Raw genomic sequence first — 20,277 nt, 5'->3', positions numbered from 1 at the left:
CCCCCACGCTGCCCCGAGGGAGGGCAGGATCTGCCACTGATCCCTGTCCCCACTGGGAGCCCTGGGCGATGCTGGTGCAGCCTGCAGAGACACGAGCTCTTGGAAAAAGGCTGGGCTCTGTCATGCCTCACTGCCTGCACTGTAGTTAAACAGCCTGTGAGGCTCCAGGTTTCTCATTAAAGGAAGAAAAACCAGTCAGAGGTTACTTGGCAGAAGGCAGAGTCCCCTCCTGCTACCGAGGTGACCCCAAAGTGACTGAGATCTGCCAGATTCTTCCTCCAGCAGGACACTCTGCAGGCACTTAACTACCCAATTTTCAGATGCTGCTTCTTCCCCAGAGCCTGGCGTGTGTCCATGCTCCTGTTCCAGCTCAGGAAGGGCCTGGGGCAGCGAGTGTTCTGTGCAGGACGTGTGGCTGATGCCAGCACTGGTGTGAGCACACCCTGCACGGGCAGGACAGGACCAGGACAGGACCAGGATGGGTCTGCTGCAGAAAGCAACAGATGCAAACCCCAAACACAGCATTCCCAGACTCCAGAGGCTCCTGCAGACATCCCAAGCAGAGAGACAGATGAAGGCTCTCTGTGCATACAATGCTCTTTCTTTTTCCCCTCAGTGCATTCGAGACAATTTGCATCTTGTTGAAGATTCTGCTGTCACTGCTTTGCTCTGCTTTTGGCAGAGATGGAGACATGTCCAGCTCACAGCTGGGCACACCCAGATCTCAGAGCAGGGGGACTCCATTTGGTCACACAACTCTGTGTTTGTGATCTGTGGCATCTGGGGTACATGAGTGGAGAGCAGGGGAAAGGATCTGTTTGGCCACGGGCACGATGAGGAAGCCCCAGCTCTTCACAGAGCATGGATGGGGAAAGGGGCTCATACACCAAACCCTACAATAAATCTGAGATTAGCACACAGCCACTTCAGTTTTAATTTTCGTCCCCATGCAGACTGGCAGCGTGACAGTGGCAACAGAGGGAATCGGTCATGGTTGTCAAGTTCAGGCAATTTTATTGAGAGAAAAAAAAAATTAACTGCAACTTTAATGGTTTTTTTTAATGTTTATAGGGCCTGGAGCTACTAATGAATCAAACATAAGTATCCTCTAAATTGCCAGTTCTGGTCCACCCACTTTGCTCCTCAAAATCCACTCCAACCTCTCTGCTCCCCGTGGAGTCCATTCCTGTTATCCAGGGAGCTTTGGCACAGCTCTGCCACATTTCCCAAGATCCTCAAACTTCCTTCAACCCCAGATCCCTGCATGCCTCTGCTCTCACCATTCAAACAACCCAAACACCCCTACCATGGGGGATAAAGCACAGTCCTTGGAACCTCCCAAGGACCAGCCAGAACCCACTGGGAGATGTCAAACAAAATTCATTTAATTGAATGAAGTGATTCCCACTCAGGGGCTTGGCAGAGACCCTTACCCCAGGGTCCAGCTCCCCTCTTAGGAGCTTTAGTGCTGCTCAGTCAGTCTGGGGATACTGGCACGTGTTCCTGGGGGCTGACAGCAGTGACCAAACCCAGAAGCAGCCACCCAGAGCTTCTGCCCAGCTGAGGAGAGCTTGCTCCAGTTCTAGCCTGACACAGCCCAGGCATGGGCTACACAGAGCTCACCTGAGTCTGCACGAAAATCCCTGCACAGCTGAGGTCAGGCCACGTTCTTGCTGTGCTTCAACAAGAGTAGATGCAGTAAAAAACCCTACCAGGGGTCTCTGGTGGCTCCTCACAGATCACTCCTGGGTGCAAACTGCTACTGGAATGTGTCAGTGCAGTCTTCCCCGAATGGCTACTATAAAATGACAAGTTCTATATGAAAATAGAAAAAAGCTCTGGGGCAGACACATTCCCAGAGCATGTCCACAGCCTGGCTGCTGCCCAGGGGACCAGCAGCTGTGTGCCAAGCTGGAACTGCATCAGGCAGAGCTGAGTGACTGAGGACACAGGACATGCCAGTGCTCCAGCAGGACAGGTGAGAACCAGGATTTACCAGGTGAGGACAAGGATTTGCAGATGTCAGCCCACACCCAAACCCCAGGATCTGAAGAGCAGAGGAGACCTGGCTCTGTCAGATGTGGAGCAGGGCTGTCCTCAGCCCGGGAAGGCACGAGAGGTGCCGAGCTCAGCTCACACCCCCAGCCAAGGTGAGCCAACCTGAGCCAAGCCTCAACTCCACATTTATCCTGGTTTTGCCTGCACACACAGAGAGGAGAAGGGGAAGGAAAGGCTTTCCATTAGTGAGCAACACTGCAGGCTAATCTAACATGGCTCTGAATTGCATTGAATCACATTAATGTCAGTACTCTAAATTATTTGCAGACACCCCATTCTTCCACCACCATCATTTTTCTACCACTTCTCCCCAATTATAAAAAAATAAATAAAATCCCCCAGAGGAGCCCAGGGCACTACACACAGAGAACAGATTTCCCTTTCTGACGCTGTCTCATTGAATCAGCATTAGCTGCTTTCCACACACTCCATGGGAATCCAGGCTTGAACAATAAAAAAAAAGCCATAAAAAATGGTTTATGTTCTCTTTTACCTGCTCATTTGTGAATCAAAATATCTTTGAACTGAATAAGAAGTTCAACTCCAGAACACTGCCAGAGCACGCGGGGTTTGCCCTTCTCAGATGTCAGCCCAGGGGAGGCTGTGGGGCAGCAGCAAGATCCTGCCCTCCAGGGGAAGGGGAAAGCTTTTCAAGCATCTCAGATACATTTATGGCATCTGTGGGATCACAAAACACCGTGTGAGGGAACAGGTAATGGCATTTCCTTCCCACTTCTGTGGAGTTATTGCAATTCCTTCTCATTACAGTGGCCGTGTCCTTGCCCTCTCCAGACAGGCAAAGTCCAGCCTGCTGTTTCCCTGGGTTAATCTCTGCTTGCTGCAGGGACCAGGAATGCACTGGGCGTCCCAAAAATCAATTTCCTACACATTCTGGACTTCCCAAAAGGGGCATCTGTGGCAGATGCACCGGTGAGCACAGCAGACATGATGGGGCCAAGCTCCAGGAGCAGCAGAATCCCTCTTGGTCCATATTCCTGTGACATTTTTCCTGCTCTCCCAGCTCATTGCCCGCCAAGGACAATTAAGTCCATTTATTGTGCACTTTTCTGGATGACACCTCTCACTCAGTGCTGCAGTGTTGTGATCTGACCTTTCCTTCCCCTCCTCTGGTGAGGGATGAGGCAATGAGGCTCCTGGAACTCGGCGCACGCTACGGGGCCGCGTTCCTCCACGTGGGAGGCAGCACTGCTGGGTGCTGGGGTGGGCATTCCTGCTTCACTGGAGCTGCTCACATTTGGCAGGCAATGCTGCTGAGGGTTTTATCCTACTTGCAGAGCTGTATTTTTGCTAAGTCAAGGACAGCACAGCCACTGCCAGCAGCTTTGCCTCGGCTGTGCTCACCCACCGCACAAATAAACTTTCCCCTCTGATGAAGGAATCCCAGCAGGCTGCAGAGCAGGAGGATTGGAAGCACTATCTCCACTTGAGCTGCTCCTAATCCCAGCTGCCTGCACAGGCTGCTGCCCAATTCCAGCTCCACATGAAAAGGAGCAGCTGAGTGTCCCAGTCTGACTGCCCCATGGCAGTGGTGCTGGCCATGAAGGTCGCTTGGTGGCAATGCAGAGGGTGAGGGAAAGAAGCTGCTGTCTTGGATAGTGGGGTTTGTGCTTGAGAGTGGCAGAGTAACAAGGAAAGCCTCTTTCCTACCTTGTCCATAAACACAGTGTGGCTACTGTAGGAAACTTGAAGGGAATAGAAGAATTTCTGCAGACACAGAGATGTGACCCAGTATCCAGAGGTGGGAAGAGAACTCCACTGTTTTGTTAAGCTAAGCTACCTAAATTCATCTTTTATCACCCCTTTCTTCCCTCAACCAAGCCAAAAGATTACACAATCCAAGATCTGTGTAGACTTTGGTCCTTTCCCAGGAACATGTAGATGGACAAGGGCGCTCCAACGTCAGGTCACATCCATGTCCCAAAAATCCTGCTGACTTGTGCCAGCAATACCCACCCCCGGGTGAAGCCAGCGCTTGATCAAGACCAACTTTGTCCCAGATGCAGAGCTGGAGCTCCCAGGAGCAGAGAGGAGGCTCCAGAGCACCTTTCCCTTCCAGAGCTCAGCCTGTGAACACTCGTGGCTCCCAGTGTCACCTGCAGGAGCTGTGGGTCCCTGAGCCCCTCTCAGATTTGCTCAGCAGACCCTGAGAGGAGCAGGACCCTCCCTGCTGCCCACTCCAGCTGCAGCCTGTCCAGTGAGGCAGCCAGCACGTGGCTGGAGCACAGCTAATCCCCTAATCCCCAGTTCCTGGAGTTCTGAAAATAACGGAATTATTATTTTTGGAAACAACACATGTTTCTGCTTTCCTATATTAACATCTAATTAAGAAGCCAAATATATTTACAGAGCACTTTTCAAACTCCCTTTACACACAGTGTGCTCATGAATCATTTCCCTACCTGGGGGTAAAGGCTCTTGTGACACGGGGCATAGATTAACACAGGAGCCAGCTGAAAATACCCAGGGAATCAGAAATTCCTGAAAGCAGACCCAGCTGCAGTACAGGCCACCAGAGCTCCAGCAAGCCCAGCACCCCCAGTTTGAGTCTTTTACAACCCTAATCCACACTGGGGGCAAACAGGGCACTTTAAACCCTGGTTCTCCAGTGCAGAACAGCACCAGGCACCCTGGTGCCTTCTCAGACTGTTTTTAACCCTCCTCTGAGTTATATCTGCTACAGGCTGAGTGTCTTCCTCAGTAATGAAAGGGCTCTTTTAGGACACTGCCCTGCTCTGTAGCTGCACGGTCTCTGCACACTCAACACTCTCCTCCTGCAAAGCTCCTGGTTTGCCCCCAAAAAGCACCTGGGGACCCCAGAGGGACCATCCTGGCATGCCAGAACACCCTGCAGCTCTCTGAGCAGGGAGTAATGCAATGCAAAATCCTGCACAGAAAACACTTTTCATATCAAAAGACTCCAATTTCCTAGTTTAGGCCACTAAAACTTAATTAACCTCATAACCCACCTGGTGATTTGCAAGCCATTACCCAGTGTTCTTTGGACCTTGAAATACTGAACACAGTGAGGTCCTAAGAGGGATTAATCCTTTCATAGAAACTGTTTAACTCCAGGAAATGAACACTCTTATTTTGGAATATTCTCTGTTAGAGACTGGAAGGGGCAGCCAATAAAGCAATGGTTGTGCAGAAATGAGGACTGGGCAGCTCAGCTCTCAGAGCCTGGTGTCCTGAGCCCATGCTCTGCTCAGTTTCAGTGTTCACAGCAGTTTTAATAATTCATCCAAAACCATCAAAAACACCACTAGAACCAAATTAACTACCTGCTCCTCACTTGGCCTCTATCTGAAGGTTTTGCTCCCTCAACACCAGAAGCTGAAGGCAAGGAACAACACAGAGGGAAAGATTCTAAATAATTCAACTTTCCTGCTGTGCTAATGTATTAGCTTGGAGTTCTCAGGGCTGGGATGAATGGATTTAAAGCCAGGGTTGGCACGGGTGCCAGGGTCAACTCCCTAGGAAAGGAGATAAGCAGCAAAATGGAAATCAGCTGGGCTTTGCACAAAATATTTGTGAAATTTAAGAGGAGTGAGCAAATGAGTGTCCCATCCCCTGAATCCAGCAGCAGCCAACTCCTGCACTGGGAGCAGGGGAGAAAAATGTCCAGCCATGAAGAGAGCAAATCCTACCAGGTACCCAACACCACCACACAGAGGGACACACACAGCAGCCTTTGCTACTGGAGTTTTGAGCTTACTGGGGTCCATCACACCTGGGCAGGCAAGGGAAAGGTGTTGTACCTGCAGCTGCTGGGTGAGAGCAGCCACCGACCCCACAATGATCACAGATCCATCAGCAGGGGATCCCAAGAGGATCTACAATGTTATTTTGTTTAAATTTGTTGTGACATCTCCAAACAGCCCCAGCACACACAGGGATGCTGAACCCTCACACATCCCTGGCCAAGAGTCCACTGGGTGGGACATGGGGTGAAAACCACAGCAAACCCCAGCTCTGGAGGGGAGTGTTGGCCCTGCCAGGGGAAGGGAAAGCAAATGGCCTGGCTGCTTGCTGTGGAGACCAGGAGGCACAGCTGGATAGACCCCACAGCATTTATCTTCCTATTTTTTAAAGAATAATTATACCCTGCCTTTAAGCAGCCCGACAGATGCTGCTCAGGTGTGTGCTTCCTTGAGCCTCCATCCATGCCCCTTCCTGGATTCCTGTCTCTCTCCAGCTGCCCCTCATGTCCTCCCCAGCACTGATGGCCACTGTGTGCTCCCAAACCCCCTCACCCAGCTCACATCCTCCTGGTGTCACCTCTCTGCACTGTCCCCAGCACCAGAGATGTCACTGCTCCTGTTCCAAGGCAGGATGCTGCATTAGCCAAAATGACTTTTCCAACGTTTACATCCATTTTTTGTTACTTGCCAAACTTAGAGTCCACATTCAAAAGTATTTCTCTAAGGCATGCAGGGAGAACCCCTCCTGCAGCACCAAGATTTTCCCTCCTGGCAGCTCATCCATCATTCCACAAGAATTCTTGGATTTTTACACCATGCTGCTTTAAGTTTCTAGACACTGGTGATTAAAACCCCTCAACCCTGAGCATTACCATGTCGTCATCATCAGGTTTCAGAGCCAGCAGTGTCAGTGCAATTAGGTACAGCTCATTAACATACAGCCTGCATGCTCTGAGCAAGTACAGTTCCAACAAGAGGTCTGCTGCCTCCTTCACAGCCCAGAGCACAAACTGCTCAGGGCTTCCATCAAATTTCAGTTCCCATTTCTGGAGTAAATTGGACAGTAAAGATTTAGCGGGCAGACGAAATAAAATTTCAACGATAAAACCAACAACACCCGAATTAAATGCGAAAACACAACACAACCCTCACCTACTCCTTCTGCCCAACCTCCTTCACTCCCAACACCATCCTGGCGGGCGGCAGAACCCCGGCACGGGGGTGGCACCCACACTGGGCATCGGCAACACGGGAAGCTTTGGCCAAGCTGCTCACCGGGGGCCCTGGGGCACTCACCAGGAAGCGCACATCGTCGAAGCCGTTCAGGAGCAGTTTGCTCTCGTACTGCTGCAGGCCGATGGACTCCAGCCACTCCCCGACGCTCTGCTCCAGCATCCGCGAACCTGACGAGAGAGGAATCGGCAGCCGCTTGAACAGGGAGAAACCGTTCAGGCGGTAGCAGCGGCACTCTGAGGAGGACAGATGGCATTGCCACATCATAGTCATTACCATAAAGAAACTCAAAAAATTATGCTCAGAGTACAACAAATCGGCGGGCAGACAATTCCTCCTGTGTGCACAGAGCATGGACAACGAGCTCGCGCTGCCTCGGCGGGCTCCGGGTGCAAATCTGTGCTGCGCTTCACACTCAGAAAAGAAACTCCTCGCCCAGACAAAGATTCAGAGGAGCTGCTGGGGCGCTGAGATCACAGGCACTGCTGTCAGGGCTCGCCAGGCAAGCACATGAAGCCCAACCCCACGGGGATGCGGATCCACTCCTCGGCTCAGCGGAAGGGGGCGGGAGGAGAGCAGCAAACTTCCACCCGAGGCATTCCCAGGCAGTCGCAGGTGCGAGGGAAAGGAGCGGAGCTGTGCCAGTCCTCTCATGTGAACACCTCTGGACACAGCCCCAGCTCAGCAGGGAGCACGGAGCAGCCTGAGAGGAAACAGCTTCATGCAGCTGAGGCAGCTCGGACACGGTGGATGCTCGGGGAAGCAGCAGGAGCCCAGGCAGAGCGGCTGTCCGCGGGAAGACACGCAAGACAAAGGAAGCACAGACTGCAGCAGCCGAGAGAAAGGGCTTGTGCTCTTCCTCCCCAGCAGTCCTGAGAGAGGCAAACCATGGCAGGGGCTTTGTCTCGCCGTTGCTGTGCTATGGGGACCCCAGGCTCGTGTCTGGCAGCCCTGGCTCTGTCATTCTACCAGCGATCCGATCACTTGGCATTCCAGCACGCTGCCAGGACCTCTTGGCATTCCAGCAGGCTGGCCCCAGAGAGCCCAGCCCCACCTCTGCACCGTGTGACAGCACAGCCAGGACGGTTCTCACCCAGCACTGCTGCTCCTGCCAGGTGTTGGGCACACACCTGGATTTGCCCTTCCTTCATTTTCTTCGGCCGAGCGCAGCCGCCGCATGGAGCCCCTCGCTCAGACAGGGAGCAGCTCTGCAGGAAGGAGGCATTTCGGTTCCCTGCTTCCGAGCCCACAGCAAAAGGAAAAAAGCAAATGCAAGCACGCTCTCTCCTCTTCCTGCAGCAGCTCAAGTCCGAGCCATGCCCTGGCACCTCCCCCTCAGCCTCTGATAAAGGAGATTTCTCACAATACCTATGGAAGCCCTGGCAGATGAGCTCTCCCTTCCCTCATCCCTGGGATGAGTCCAGTGACTTGTTACTCTCCTCTAGTAAAGCTCAAGACCTTAAGTATGACAAAAAAAAGTTCAGAGATCTCCTTTTCATCAGGGAATTTGCTATGCAAGACAGGCGGATTTCCAGGCTCTCTGGCACGTCTGTTTCCAGCATGGATGCAAAGAAAAGGATGATCAGGAGACCCTCGTTTGCTTCCTTTGAATCTTCAGGTCAGCTGAAGCAGTTTGGTACCTTCCAGCCATCCCTCCCCTCTGTGCTGCAGTGGCTGCACACACGGAGAGCTCACGGTGTCACCTGCAGATTCCTGGGGTAATTCCTGCTGTCTGCTCCTGGGGGCTGCTCCTGTGCCGGTCACAAAACGCTTCTGCCTCCCTGTCCTGAGGCAGCCCGTGCGCCGGGGCAGCAGCTCAGCCCGGACTGTGTGCCAGCAGCTGCTGCTCTCCGGGTCTCCACGCTCCCCTCCATCCTCTCCCCGCGGTCCCTGCGCTCCGCCGGCTGCGGCGGCGGCTTTGTCTGAGCCGCCAGCCCCACGCTGTCCCTCCCTTCTCCTCATCCTCTCCCCCCTCCCAGTGCTCCCACCCGCCGGGAGGGAGGCAGCGGCTCCGTAACTCTCCACTGGAAATCACTGACTGCTCAATATTTACGCGATGATGGACAACGCGGCTTGGGGGTTTTAAAAAATGATGTCACAGGTTTGCTCTGACAGATCCAAGTGATTTGTGGCTGGCTCAGAATTAATTTATCAAGAGAGAGGTGAGGAAGTGCTTGCTGCCTACCACAGCATTCCTGGGAGCTGTCGGGGTATTGGCAGAGGGAATGAAACCACAGCAGCTCCTTCTCCTGAGCTCCTGAATTTAATTTTTAAAATTATTTACTCTATTCAGCCTTGCATGCACCTGTAAATGCATTTCTGCTTTCAGTAGGGAAACCTACAGTGACACCAAGTGCAGGTTTTCTGTTCACAAAATGCTTTCAAGTTGGAAACCACAGCAGCTCCTTCTCCTGAGCTCCTGAATTTAATTTTTAAAATTATTTACTCTATTCAGCCTTGCATGCACCTGTAAATACATTTCTGCTTTCAGTAGGGAAACCTACAGTGATACCAAGTGCAGGTTTCTGTTCACAAAACGCTTTCAAGTCATGACAAAATGAAGAGAGGGAAGTAATTGGAAGGGGTGAATGGAGGGGTTCCTTTAAAAACAGAAGAACAGACACCTAAAACATCCCAGGCTGAAAACTGAGATGCCCCAAATACATCTGATATTTGTGTGTTACAAGGATGATATGAGAACAGAAGAATCACAACTTGTGCCCCCTGGCAAGATCCTGATCACAACTTCTGGCTGAAACAAACTCCTATTTCTCAGCTCCATCCTTCCCCTTATGCTCCACTCCACATTCTGGGAATCCTGCCTTTGAGAGGCCTGCAGCTGGCAGAGGGAGAACCAGTGGGCAGAGCTGGAATGCTGAGGGCATTCCCAAAGCTGTGCTGCCTCCTGCAAGGCTCTTCTCAAGTCCCACAGCACAGAGAGGAAGAGGCTGCACAGGAGGGATCCCAAACGGAGTGTGACAGAGCACAGCCCATGGGAAAACCCCTGGCTCTGGGACAGGGCAGCTCCAGGCCAGCAGGGCTGCTCCAGGGTGTCCACCCTGCTGAGCACTCCCTGCACAGCTGCAGCTCTGCAGGAGCCCTGCCTCTGCCTCTCTCCTCCCTGTCAGACCTTTCCCCAGTGCTATTGATCCATCACAGCCTGAACCGGTGTGGGAAGGGCTGTCAGAGCAGGGAGCAAACCCACACAGAGCTTCAACTCCTCTGCAAAGCCACCTGATCCTGGAATGCAGAGCCTGAATCAGGCTGAACTCCCACTGGGAACAGTGGGTTCCTCCCCACCTAAGCAAAAACCTGAGTGACAAATGGGTATGAGGTGAGCTCTGTCACAGCCCGTGTGAGCTGCGTGTGCGGATCTGTATTAGCATCTCATCAGGAGGAGCTGCTGCCCATCCACAGCCAGAGCTCTTCTGCTGCAGCAGGCTGGAGGTGAAGGATTTAAAAGGACAGAATCCCCCGTGCTGGCAGCTCTCCAGCAAGCTTGAGTTCAGATTTTGCTCACGACTCAAAGGCAGAGAAGGGAATTCACATTTTAAGGGTTGTCCAAGAGCCTTGTTCAGTGGGTACCTGCAGGTGCACTTAGAAATGCCCAGATCACCCTCCCTGGGGCACCTGGCAGATCAGCCACATGCAAAGGGCATGGCCACCATGGTACCCACACTGACCCACCACTGGCACCATCCAGCCTGCTCAGCACAGCTGCTGCCCTCACAGAACGAGCTGGGAGGAAAATCCTGCAGCTGCATTCTGTAAAATTAAAGGAGTCTTCCCAAGGAGTGTAGAATTAAAATTGCTGGCAGCAGCATTGAGCATCATGTGGGAAGCCAGGTCTGCTCCTCCTGTGCCAGAGCATTCCTCTCCCTCCCAGAGCCAAAGCAGGTTAAAGACATCCACACACAGGAGCCAGCACCTTGATTGTGTGCAGATCACAGCCAGGACAGACAGACACATGCTGGGTACACACCTGAGATCCTGTGCTGCTCCTGGGAGAAGTCAATGCCTTCGCCGATGGAACTCATGATCTTTTCAATCTGGAAATTAAAAAAAAGAAAAGCATGTGTTGCATTATTAATAAAGCTTTAGGAAAAGGTAAAAGCAGCTCAGGATTTCACCTCCCACATGGCAGCTGAAGAAATCCAGGAAAGGATGTTAAGGTCTCTCTGGACTAGAAGAGGCACCCTGAACACCGTGCCTGGGTAGGTCTTTGCTGGGATGGATGGCTCACAAGGGATATGGAGAGCTTGAGGCTCTGCAGAGCCTTCCCTTCCACAACTTGCCAGTGCCTGGAAATAAAAAGCTTCAAGAAAATCCCTCAGGAGCAGAGCCCGGGGGTGAGGAAGGAGCCCCAAACTCCTCCCTCACCCTGTAGGAGCACACAGCCCCCTACACCAGCAGTGAAGCTGCAGCAGTGCTGTCACCCCCTCCTTGCCAGCAAGCAGACTGGGAGCTCAGCTTCCCCACACTCTGGTTTGTTGGGCATTTTTGTTTTGGCTTGATTTATTTTTTAAAGCACCCCATTTCCCAGTGCTATGCATGGAGCAGGTGTCTTCCAAAGGGTTTGAAAACAGATTGTGTGGGTAAGAGCAACAGAGGGCAAATGCCTGAAGGACCCAGGAGAGGGAGCAGGAGACAGCTCCATCAGCTCCATCTCTCTCCTCTCTACAGTTCCAGACAAACCTCAGGCAGTGAGGAAAAAAGGTACAAACTCTGCTGGAATGGGTGTGAGTCCTCTTAAGAGCTGTATAAAAATGGCTGCATTTGCCACACAGAGAAGAATAAATTAATGCAGGTTGCAATTCCCAGTGAACTTTCAGGAGACTTCCTTAAATGAGAAGAGAAACTTTTCAAGCAATTCTTGAGCAGAATTGGTAAATTGAGGCTTCCAGTGCAGTGGTGCAGAGAGAGAACTGACAATTCCCAGGTTAATTAGTAAGAGGAAAGACTTGACAAACTGCAGCTCAGCTGGTCAGTTCAGACCCTTCAATACTCAGCACTGAACTCCACTGTTTCCCAAAGAGAACACACTTGAGAGGCTCAGGGCTGATTGCCTACCCCAGTCTTCAGTCTAAAACTGAGCACAAAATAAAATAAAAAGAAAAAAATGCCTCCAGTAAGGCTCCCAAAAGGAAATCTCCCAAGTAAACACCCCTGTGAGGCACTTCTGAGTGGCTGCTACTGAATGCAAAGTGACTGGCCACAGAGTGGGGGAATAAACCTCAACTCTTACTCAACTTTTTTTCTCCTGGTCATTTAAGGACATACTTGGGGAAGGAGTCCAAGTTGCCCTGGACTTCACCCCTGGCTGCCTCTGCCCTGCCTGGCTCCCAGTGTGATGCTGTGTTTGGTGTCCCCACTGCTGTGAGGAGCTCCTGGGGAAGCTGCAAGAGGCTGGATCTGACTGCCATGCACCCTCAGGGGCAGCCTGGAGCTGAGCTCCACCAGAGAGGGGTTTGGGTGAAACAAAACAAGCTCTTACAAGGCTCCTGCCCAGGCAGATCTCCAGGGAGCCTCTCCTGCAGGGAGCAGCAGCACTGCACTTGCAGGGTTAAATCTCACCAGGGACCAGGCAGTGCTGGGAGCTGTAGCAGATTTTAAGGATGCAGGTCCTCTGCCCATGGAAAACCACGAGGATGAGCACCTCTATTGGGCTTGAAACACAATTTACACCCATTTACTGGGTTTGATTTGAAAATCAGCCTGGGAAAACAATTAGAAGCTCCAGAAGTTTAAGGATATTAAACTTTGCAGATTGGTGTGCATCAGTTCCAGGACAAGGTACATCTCTGAGCTGGAGCTGCTCTTGTACCTTGCCTGGGAATCTCTAGCTGGATTAAAATTGCAAATTAACTCTGAGGTCAAGTTCCTTTGTTTCCATCGTGCTGCCCTCTCCTGATCTGAGAGATTTGATGCTGTCCAGGCTCAGCCCCCAGCACTGCCAGCTCTGCAGTCCCAGCACTGCCTTGAGGACTTGCAGGTGCCTCTGAAGCACTGAAACACCCACGACCTTTTCCTCAAAAGCAGGGAATTGCCTTGTGCTATATAAAACTGAATGGAAATTAAACAATCACGTGGCAGAGGATTACCTTTCCCAACTCCCCTTTGCCAAGCACTGCTCACAGTTAGGCACAGTCCCAGCTATTACCATTACTGCAGAGGGAAATCCTGCCTGCCCTCAGCTCTCCACGAGAAGCAAACACCTCAAACAGACTCACACACCACTTCAAACATGGGTTTATGGCTGACCAGCTTGATTTAACTGTTAGGAGGCTGCAAAGAGAAGTATGAGGGGAAGGACAAACCTGGAGAGGGAACCACTGCTTTAGAGCATCCCTATCCTCTGCAACCTTTCCTCAGCTGCACTCCAGCATGGACATGGGGCTGAAGAGAAGATACCTTGAAAACAGCCCATGCTACAGTTTTTTAGGCTGTTCTTTCCCACTGGTTAATTATTAAAATACAAAAATACCATGTTTAAATATAGCGCTGCAGCTCAGACTTAGTTGTAGCCTGAACACACAGTTCTGATTTGTTTTGGCTTAACCTGTATTTTTCCACTGAAGCACCAAGTGCCCATCTCTGGTTGTGCTGTGGGGTCGGTTTGGGGTGGGGATTTTATGGTTTATTTGTTTTACAGCCACAGAACTAAAACCATAAAATGCTTCCGCCTTCTAAATTAATACAAGATATCTGTTATCTATCCCTAATGCAGAGGGGCAGCTGGCTCCATGTGGGACAGTGAGGGTGAGCCAGGGAGCCCTCAAACCCCACCAGGGAAGGAGAAGCTCCTGCACAGCTGAAGCACTCTGGGAGAAGGAAAGGCTGCAAGGACAGCAGAGGGTCCCTCATTAACCCCATAGCAGGAATGTGCCTGGAAGGAGCTGTGGAGCAGTTACCAGGATTGGAGCTCTTGGATTTATTTTCACATTTGCCTACATTTGGTGAAAGACACAAACGTCCCAAAAAAAGGAGCTGGGTGTGGCTGAGAGTCCGGCTGGGGCGAGCTCTTCCAGGCAGGCAGGGAACATAGCAACTGGCCAGTGCCTCCAAAACAGAGCCTGACTCAAAAACAAACCATCCTGAGCAGAGTTCTGCAACAGAGGAAGAGGCATTTATTTGGACAAGGCCAGCGAGGCCAAGCCAGCATGGTGGCATGCTGAGGTCTGTCCTGCTGCAGGACAGGAGACATTTCCACAGCAGAGTCCTGCAGTGATTCCCCACCTCACAGAGCTCGTGGCAGGAGCAGCCAGTGGCTCCTTGCATGGGCAGGATGCAGGATGTCTCCCCTTCTCTGGTCCCAGCCTGCAGGAGCAGCAGGGACACAGGGGTGGACAGTGCAGAGGGCAGTGACCCCCCTGTCCCCAAGGGCACACAGTGCCCTGCAGAGCTCTGCTCCACTGCCAGCCCCACTCCACACCCTGCCCTGATGGATGCAGGTGCCCATACTGACCTCTCCAGCTTTTCTTCTCCAGCCACTGCTGAAGTTTGAAGCCAATGAATCCATTGAGAGAGACTGAGGCATTAAACCACCCCCAGTGCTTTTGTCCCCAGAATAAAAGCTTCACACAACATGGGCTGTCTGCCCCCACACAGGGCAGGAGCCTCATCTGGACAGCACCAGACTGACCATCACTCTGTCAGGGTGACACTCACCCAGTCTTGGAGGCACCTTGATGCTCCTGGAGCTTTCTGAAAGGGGCTTCATAAAACCTCACCAATGCAAATGCAGGAGTTTGTTCTCAGTCTCTGCACGCAGCATCACAGACTGCCAAGGACACAGCAAGGTCACCCTGAGAGAACTAAAATCACAGAATGCTCAAACACTTGGGGTTGGAAGGGACCTTAAAGCTCATCCAGTCCCACTCACTGCCATGGGCAGGGACACTTTCCACTTCCCCAGGGTGCTCCAAGCCCTGTCCAGCCTGGCCTTGGACACTTCCAGGGATGGGGCAGCCACAGCTGCTCTGGGCACCCTGTGCAACTCCACCTTGTGTGGGTCAATGTCTTCTGCTTCCTCTGTGGCCCCTTCACAAACTGGCAGCTTAAAAATCACCAGTGATTCCTGAGCACCAGAAGAGGATCTGCAGTGCACCTGCACAGGCTCAGGCTCTGGGCAGTGAAGTTACTCAAATAAAGGTCTGTAATTAAATAAAACCACACAGAACCAAGCACACACTATCTGCCATATGGAGGGCATTAGTGCACTATAATGACAGCCTGCAGCAGGAGTATAATTAAGAATATAGCAGGATTCCCATTATAAATCCTTATTACTGAGGGTTCATAACCTACTGTACAAACCCGCCCGGGGCTCAGGCTCAGCAGACAAGAGCAGCTCCAGCAGCAGATTTCAGTCTCAAAAGCTACTTACAAAGCTGGGTGGAAAGGTTATCACTCTTTTAAATTTCTGCAATTCCAGCAGAGTGTCAAGAGTTAAGACTTCATTATTTCCAACCTTTAACAGCTGGGGGATGGGGCAGATTTGGTTTCAAATAATAAAAAATAAACAAATTAAAAATCAACCCTCAAACGAGCTGCTTTTACAGTTTCAAACCCCTCTGAGCACAACAAACACCCCAGTGATGGTGTGAGCTCTAAATTCCAGGTGAGAACCATGGGCACGTGAGGTTGACAGATGATGCTGTGGCAGCACAGAATCACTGACATTTCCATTCTGTACCAATACCACAGCAAATCCCACATCACTGACTGATAGTGCAGGAGGAAGGGAGGCTGCTCAGACTCAGCTGGGATATACCCTGGAGCAGAAGAATGGCAGGATTGCAGCATCCACCAGCACATCTGAAAGGGATGGAGCAAGAGTGGGATCTGGGATGATACCTGCTGACTCCTTATACAGATCTGCAAAATTTGGATTTGGGCCATGAATCTCGTTTCTAAGTTGGTGACAGCCCATAAACCACCTCTGGTTCAGTTTATGATGCTTCAGCTTCTGTTCTCCCACTGCCATCCCATGGAGCACGTGGCTCATATTTCACTGCTCAATATATTTCATGTCTCCAAAAGACACCAGCCTGTATGAACTCAGCATAACAAACACCAGAGGCCTGGAAAACATAATGCTCCATTTATTAATTCCAAGCTAAACTGCACCAGCCAGTTGTTCACGGCACATTTGAGCACTGAACCCAGAGTTGCTGTGCTCCATCCTCCCCCAGCAGCCTTCCACAAGAGAGCACAGAGACTTGCTGAATTTATTTCAAATCATTCTGCAACTGTTCACCAGTGATAAAGGCAAACACATTTTCTGGCTTAATATGGTCTCTGAGAAATTCATTTGGATGGGGACCAGGGCCTGTTGCTTCACGCCACTCTCCAGTCTCTGTTTTTGTACAAATCCCAAAGTTACAAATCCAAACACGTACCAAAAGGAACTCCTGGTATAAACTTGAATTTCACAACAGCGTGTGATGGATCTGCAGTATCACAGCCCTCCAAATATCAATATTGTTTTGACAAACAGTAAAATCCAACACTGACATGATAAAGACAATGGCCAAATGTAGCCACACATCTGCCCACAGCAGGGAAACAACTGGACAAAAGCTACTCTGAGTCACAATAAAAAAGGCAAACCCTCCAGAAAGCCTTGAATCAATTCACTGTCTTTGCATATTCCTGCACCCCAACACAAACCCAAAGCCACACGAGGCTCTCAAGCAAGGCTGGCTCTGGCCTGTGGGACAGAGCAGTGAAGCTGCTCCTGGACAGATTTAAAGACTTTTTTTAAATGAAAAGCTTCACAAGTGCTGCAAGATGCGACGTAAAGCGGAAGAGAAGATAATGAAGGACTGGATTTAGTAAGGACACTGTGGCTGGACATTTCTGTTCCTGAAAAACAAAAATGTCCCCAAAACGCCAGCGATCACAAGGTTGTTACATAACCAAAACATCCGTCAGAGCACCCATCACTCACACGAGAATGAAAAGCTTCTGATTCACAAATATTGAGCTCACACACTTGAGAAGCTCCCAGAAACACACACAGAGGTGGATGGAGCTGCTGTAGTGGCAAACATCACCCCTGTTGTGTCCAACCCTTGCTGCTGGAACAAGGCATGCCTGGTCTTTACCTTGGCCTTTCAGCACACACTTTTCCTGTCAAACCAGTAAATTGTCTTACACTGGCTTGGACTGGCTTAGTTCCACGTTGGCACACAATCCCAGCAGGTCTGGCCTTTGCAGCAGATTTAAAAATGGTGGAAACACAAAAGCTTTCACTTCATAAAGTTCATCAGGCTGGAGGAAATCTCACCACTGGGGGCAAAGAGAAGAGATTGGACATGAGGGATGATGTAAGATTTCCTGACCTTAGCACAGGAAAACCAGGAGGAAACATTGGGACCTGGAGACAATAGAATAATCAGCCCAATAATTAAGCTGATTAAGACCCTGCTGGCCATGATTGTTTAGCAGAACCAAGACCAAAAATACTGACCCCACTACTGCTCCTGCCCTAGACAAAAGTGAATTACAACGATTTCAGGCAAAGGGGGAACTGGAATGTGAGCTGAGGGCAAGGGACACCCAGGGAGAACTCAAGCCATCCTGCCTGGTCCAAAGCCAGGGCAAGCTGAGATTTGAACACCTGAACCAAGAGAATAAATGAAACATTTTGGGAGGCAGAGGCTGATGCCTGAGCTTTTACACTGTGTAATTTCACCAGGCACAAAACCAGCAGCTCTTCCTGAGTAACAAGGGGAATATTTGCATTTTCTTTCAAGGGTGATGGCTGGCAGCTCTGAATTTCAACTCCTGGGTGTTTTGAGGCAGTGGCAGGTTTTGCATCAAAAGCTTTCCAGAAAGTTTCACATTTCAATGCAAATGTTGTTAATCCTCCACAGCGAGCCTGTAATTAAGACACTGATTCCACAGGGTACTGCAGCACCCAACAGTCCAGACAAGGTTTAAAGGCACCCACCCACAGCAGCCACAACCTCCACCAAGTTCCATCCCAGCTCCAAGCCTCAGATGTGCCATCTGCTCCTGGCATCCATCCTCAGGGGACATCAACAGCCCCAAAACAGGTCAGGAACCGGTGAAACACCACATCATCCATGGTTACAGCAGATGCAAAGCATTCCTTTCACAGGAGCCACGGAGCACCACTGCAGTTAGTCATCAGAGATGAATGTCCAGTGCCATAATTAGCTACAAAATATTCATTAGTTCTCCAGCTTATTCACTTAGGAGAAAAAAAAAAAAAGTGGTGGACTGTGCACCTCCTTTTTCTAAAAAACATCAGTGATGTGCATGTTTTATTCAGTTCCCTAAATTTTTTTGAAGGATGTTTAATCTCTTCCTAGGAGGACTTAGGTCAGAACACAGAACTACAACCTCTTTTTGTGAGATGGGTACTGGAACCTCCAAAATTCAAATTCAGCATTGGAACAGATGACTTGACAGCAGGCAGCTGGAAGTGGAGGACATCAGGGGATTTTAAGGGATGTCAGGAGCCAGGTCTGTGGTTAATTCCCAGCAGCATTCCTTGTTCTTTGCCCTGATCATTTAACAGATCGTTTTTCTTACCAGCACCTAAAGGGCAGAAGAGCAGCCCCAGGCCTTGACTGCAGCCATCCCTGCTCAGAGCCTGGAGCATGAACCAGGCTGCAGGGCAGGTCTGGAGCTGCTCTGGAGAGCAGGAAGGCAGAGCAGGAGCAGGTTAATCTGCCCTGAAGAGGGGGCTGGCAGTGGGGCTGGGGGCAGAGCCCCCCTCCCTCAGAGATGTAAATACAGATTGTTCTGTGCCAAACCCCTGTGAGCTGCCCCACTCATCCCTCTCTGCTCAATACTCAAGAGCCAGTGATGAAAAGCAAACCCATCACTTCAGCCCACAGACAGGTTTGGAAGGATTCAAATATTTCTGCTGACTGAGCGTTGCATCCCCTCACATGCCCCCACCCTGCTTTCAGAGCAGGACCGAGCATTTTCACTCCTCATCCCCCAGGGCAATAGCTGGATGTTGGATGTGAGTTTCTCTGCCTTGCTCACACACAAGTCCCACCTGGCAGCAGCTGCAGGGGCTCCACTGGGGCATTCCCAGGGTCAGCAGCAGATGGGACAGGGGCTGAACGGGCTCCTGGACAGCACAGAGCACAAAGCAACACCCTGGGCCAGCTCCTTGGAGCAGGGGAGCTGCAACTGGGAACGGGGATGAGCTTTGCCAAGTGAATAATTCCTTCCCCATCCCACCCTTTTGGCAAAGCCAGCACCACCTTCCACTTCCAACAAAGGGCATTGGCAGCGCTCTGCCAGGGCAAGGACGTGACCCTTTGCTCACAAGCAGCAGAATTTCAGCCACCACAGCCCAGAGCAGGGTCAGCTCAGGCTCTGCTGCAGATCTCATCTGTCCAGGGACACCACAGACCCCTCCCCAAGCCCCTGTGCCCTGCACAGACACACCTACTGCTGGCCAGAGTCCTCAGCTTGCTGGGCACAGCTGGGAGCTGCACATGGATCACTCCTCTCCTCAGTCACCTGCATAAAGGCCATTAAAATTAACAGAATAATATAAATCTGCCATTGTTTCCCCTCAGCAAAGAGGGAAAGCCAAACCACTGCAAACAGGGGTGGCTCAACAAGGTTTATATTGCCCTGGTAAATGCAGAGGCTGCAAGTTGCATCCAATTCTGAGCAGCTGCATTATCCCTTCCAGGGAACTAATCTGACACACAACCACAGAATTACATTTATATTATAATCTCACTGATGCCATTATGACCAGCCAGAATTTTTTAAAAGTGAGACTTGCCTCACTGCAGACAGATGTGAATTTTTCACATTCTTTCTCTGATTTCCTCACCTAAACATGAGAGGAAGGAAAAGCAGATTCCTCTCCTGGGGCTTGTCCGGCTGCCTCAGGGGAAATGAGGGATTTGTTTACAGGCAGGAGGAAGCAGCTCTGAGGGTTCATCTGAGCAGAGGAAGCAGAGGCAGTGCAGGCAGCTCAGCACTTGACCTCTGCTACCAATGCAGTCGTGCCAAAGGCTTCTGCCCTTTCAGTGTCTGCTGCAAACAGCTCAAATAAAAGCACAGGGAATTATCCAGCCCTTCCAAAGAACCTTCTGCTGCTGAGCCTTTCCCTAAGCCACGGTTCAACTGACCTGGGCAATTAACAGCAAAGCCTCTCCAGCCCAAGCAGCTGCAGAGGAAAATATCCATTTGGCAACCCTGAGACCCGGCAGGGAGTGAGGGGGAGGCAGAGAACGGACTGAGGGATGGATTCTCA

The 20,277-nt window shown here is 51.0% G+C and overlaps 1 protein-coding gene across 7 annotated transcripts in view; it reads right to left on the bottom strand.

The window, feature by feature from the left end:
- ANKS1A (ankyrin repeat and sterile alpha motif domain containing 1A) overlaps positions 1-20,277 on the bottom strand; it is a 73,162-nt gene that overhangs the window by 14,607 nt on the left and 38,278 nt on the right. For all 7 annotated transcript variants that reach the window (XM_039695770.1, XM_039695764.1, XM_039695765.1 and 4 more), the window contains 2 exons: positions 10,996-11,062; positions 7,077-7,183 (listed from right to left, as the gene is read on the bottom strand). In XM_039695770.1, the coding sequence (XP_039551704.1) occupies positions 7,077-7,183; positions 10,996-11,062 (174 nt within the window). The remainder of the gene's footprint in view (positions 1-7,076; positions 7,184-10,995; positions 11,063-20,277) is intronic.

Source organism: Passer montanus, unplaced genomic scaffold (assembly GCF_014805655.1).
Source record: "Passer montanus isolate IOZ18808 unplaced genomic scaffold, ASM1480565v1 scaffold93, whole genome shotgun sequence".
Classification (NCBI taxonomy): Eukaryota; Metazoa; Chordata; class Aves; order Passeriformes; family Passeridae; genus Passer; species Passer montanus.
Note: the sequence above shows the minus strand (reverse complement) of the source record. Positions and strands in the feature narration are given on the sequence as shown.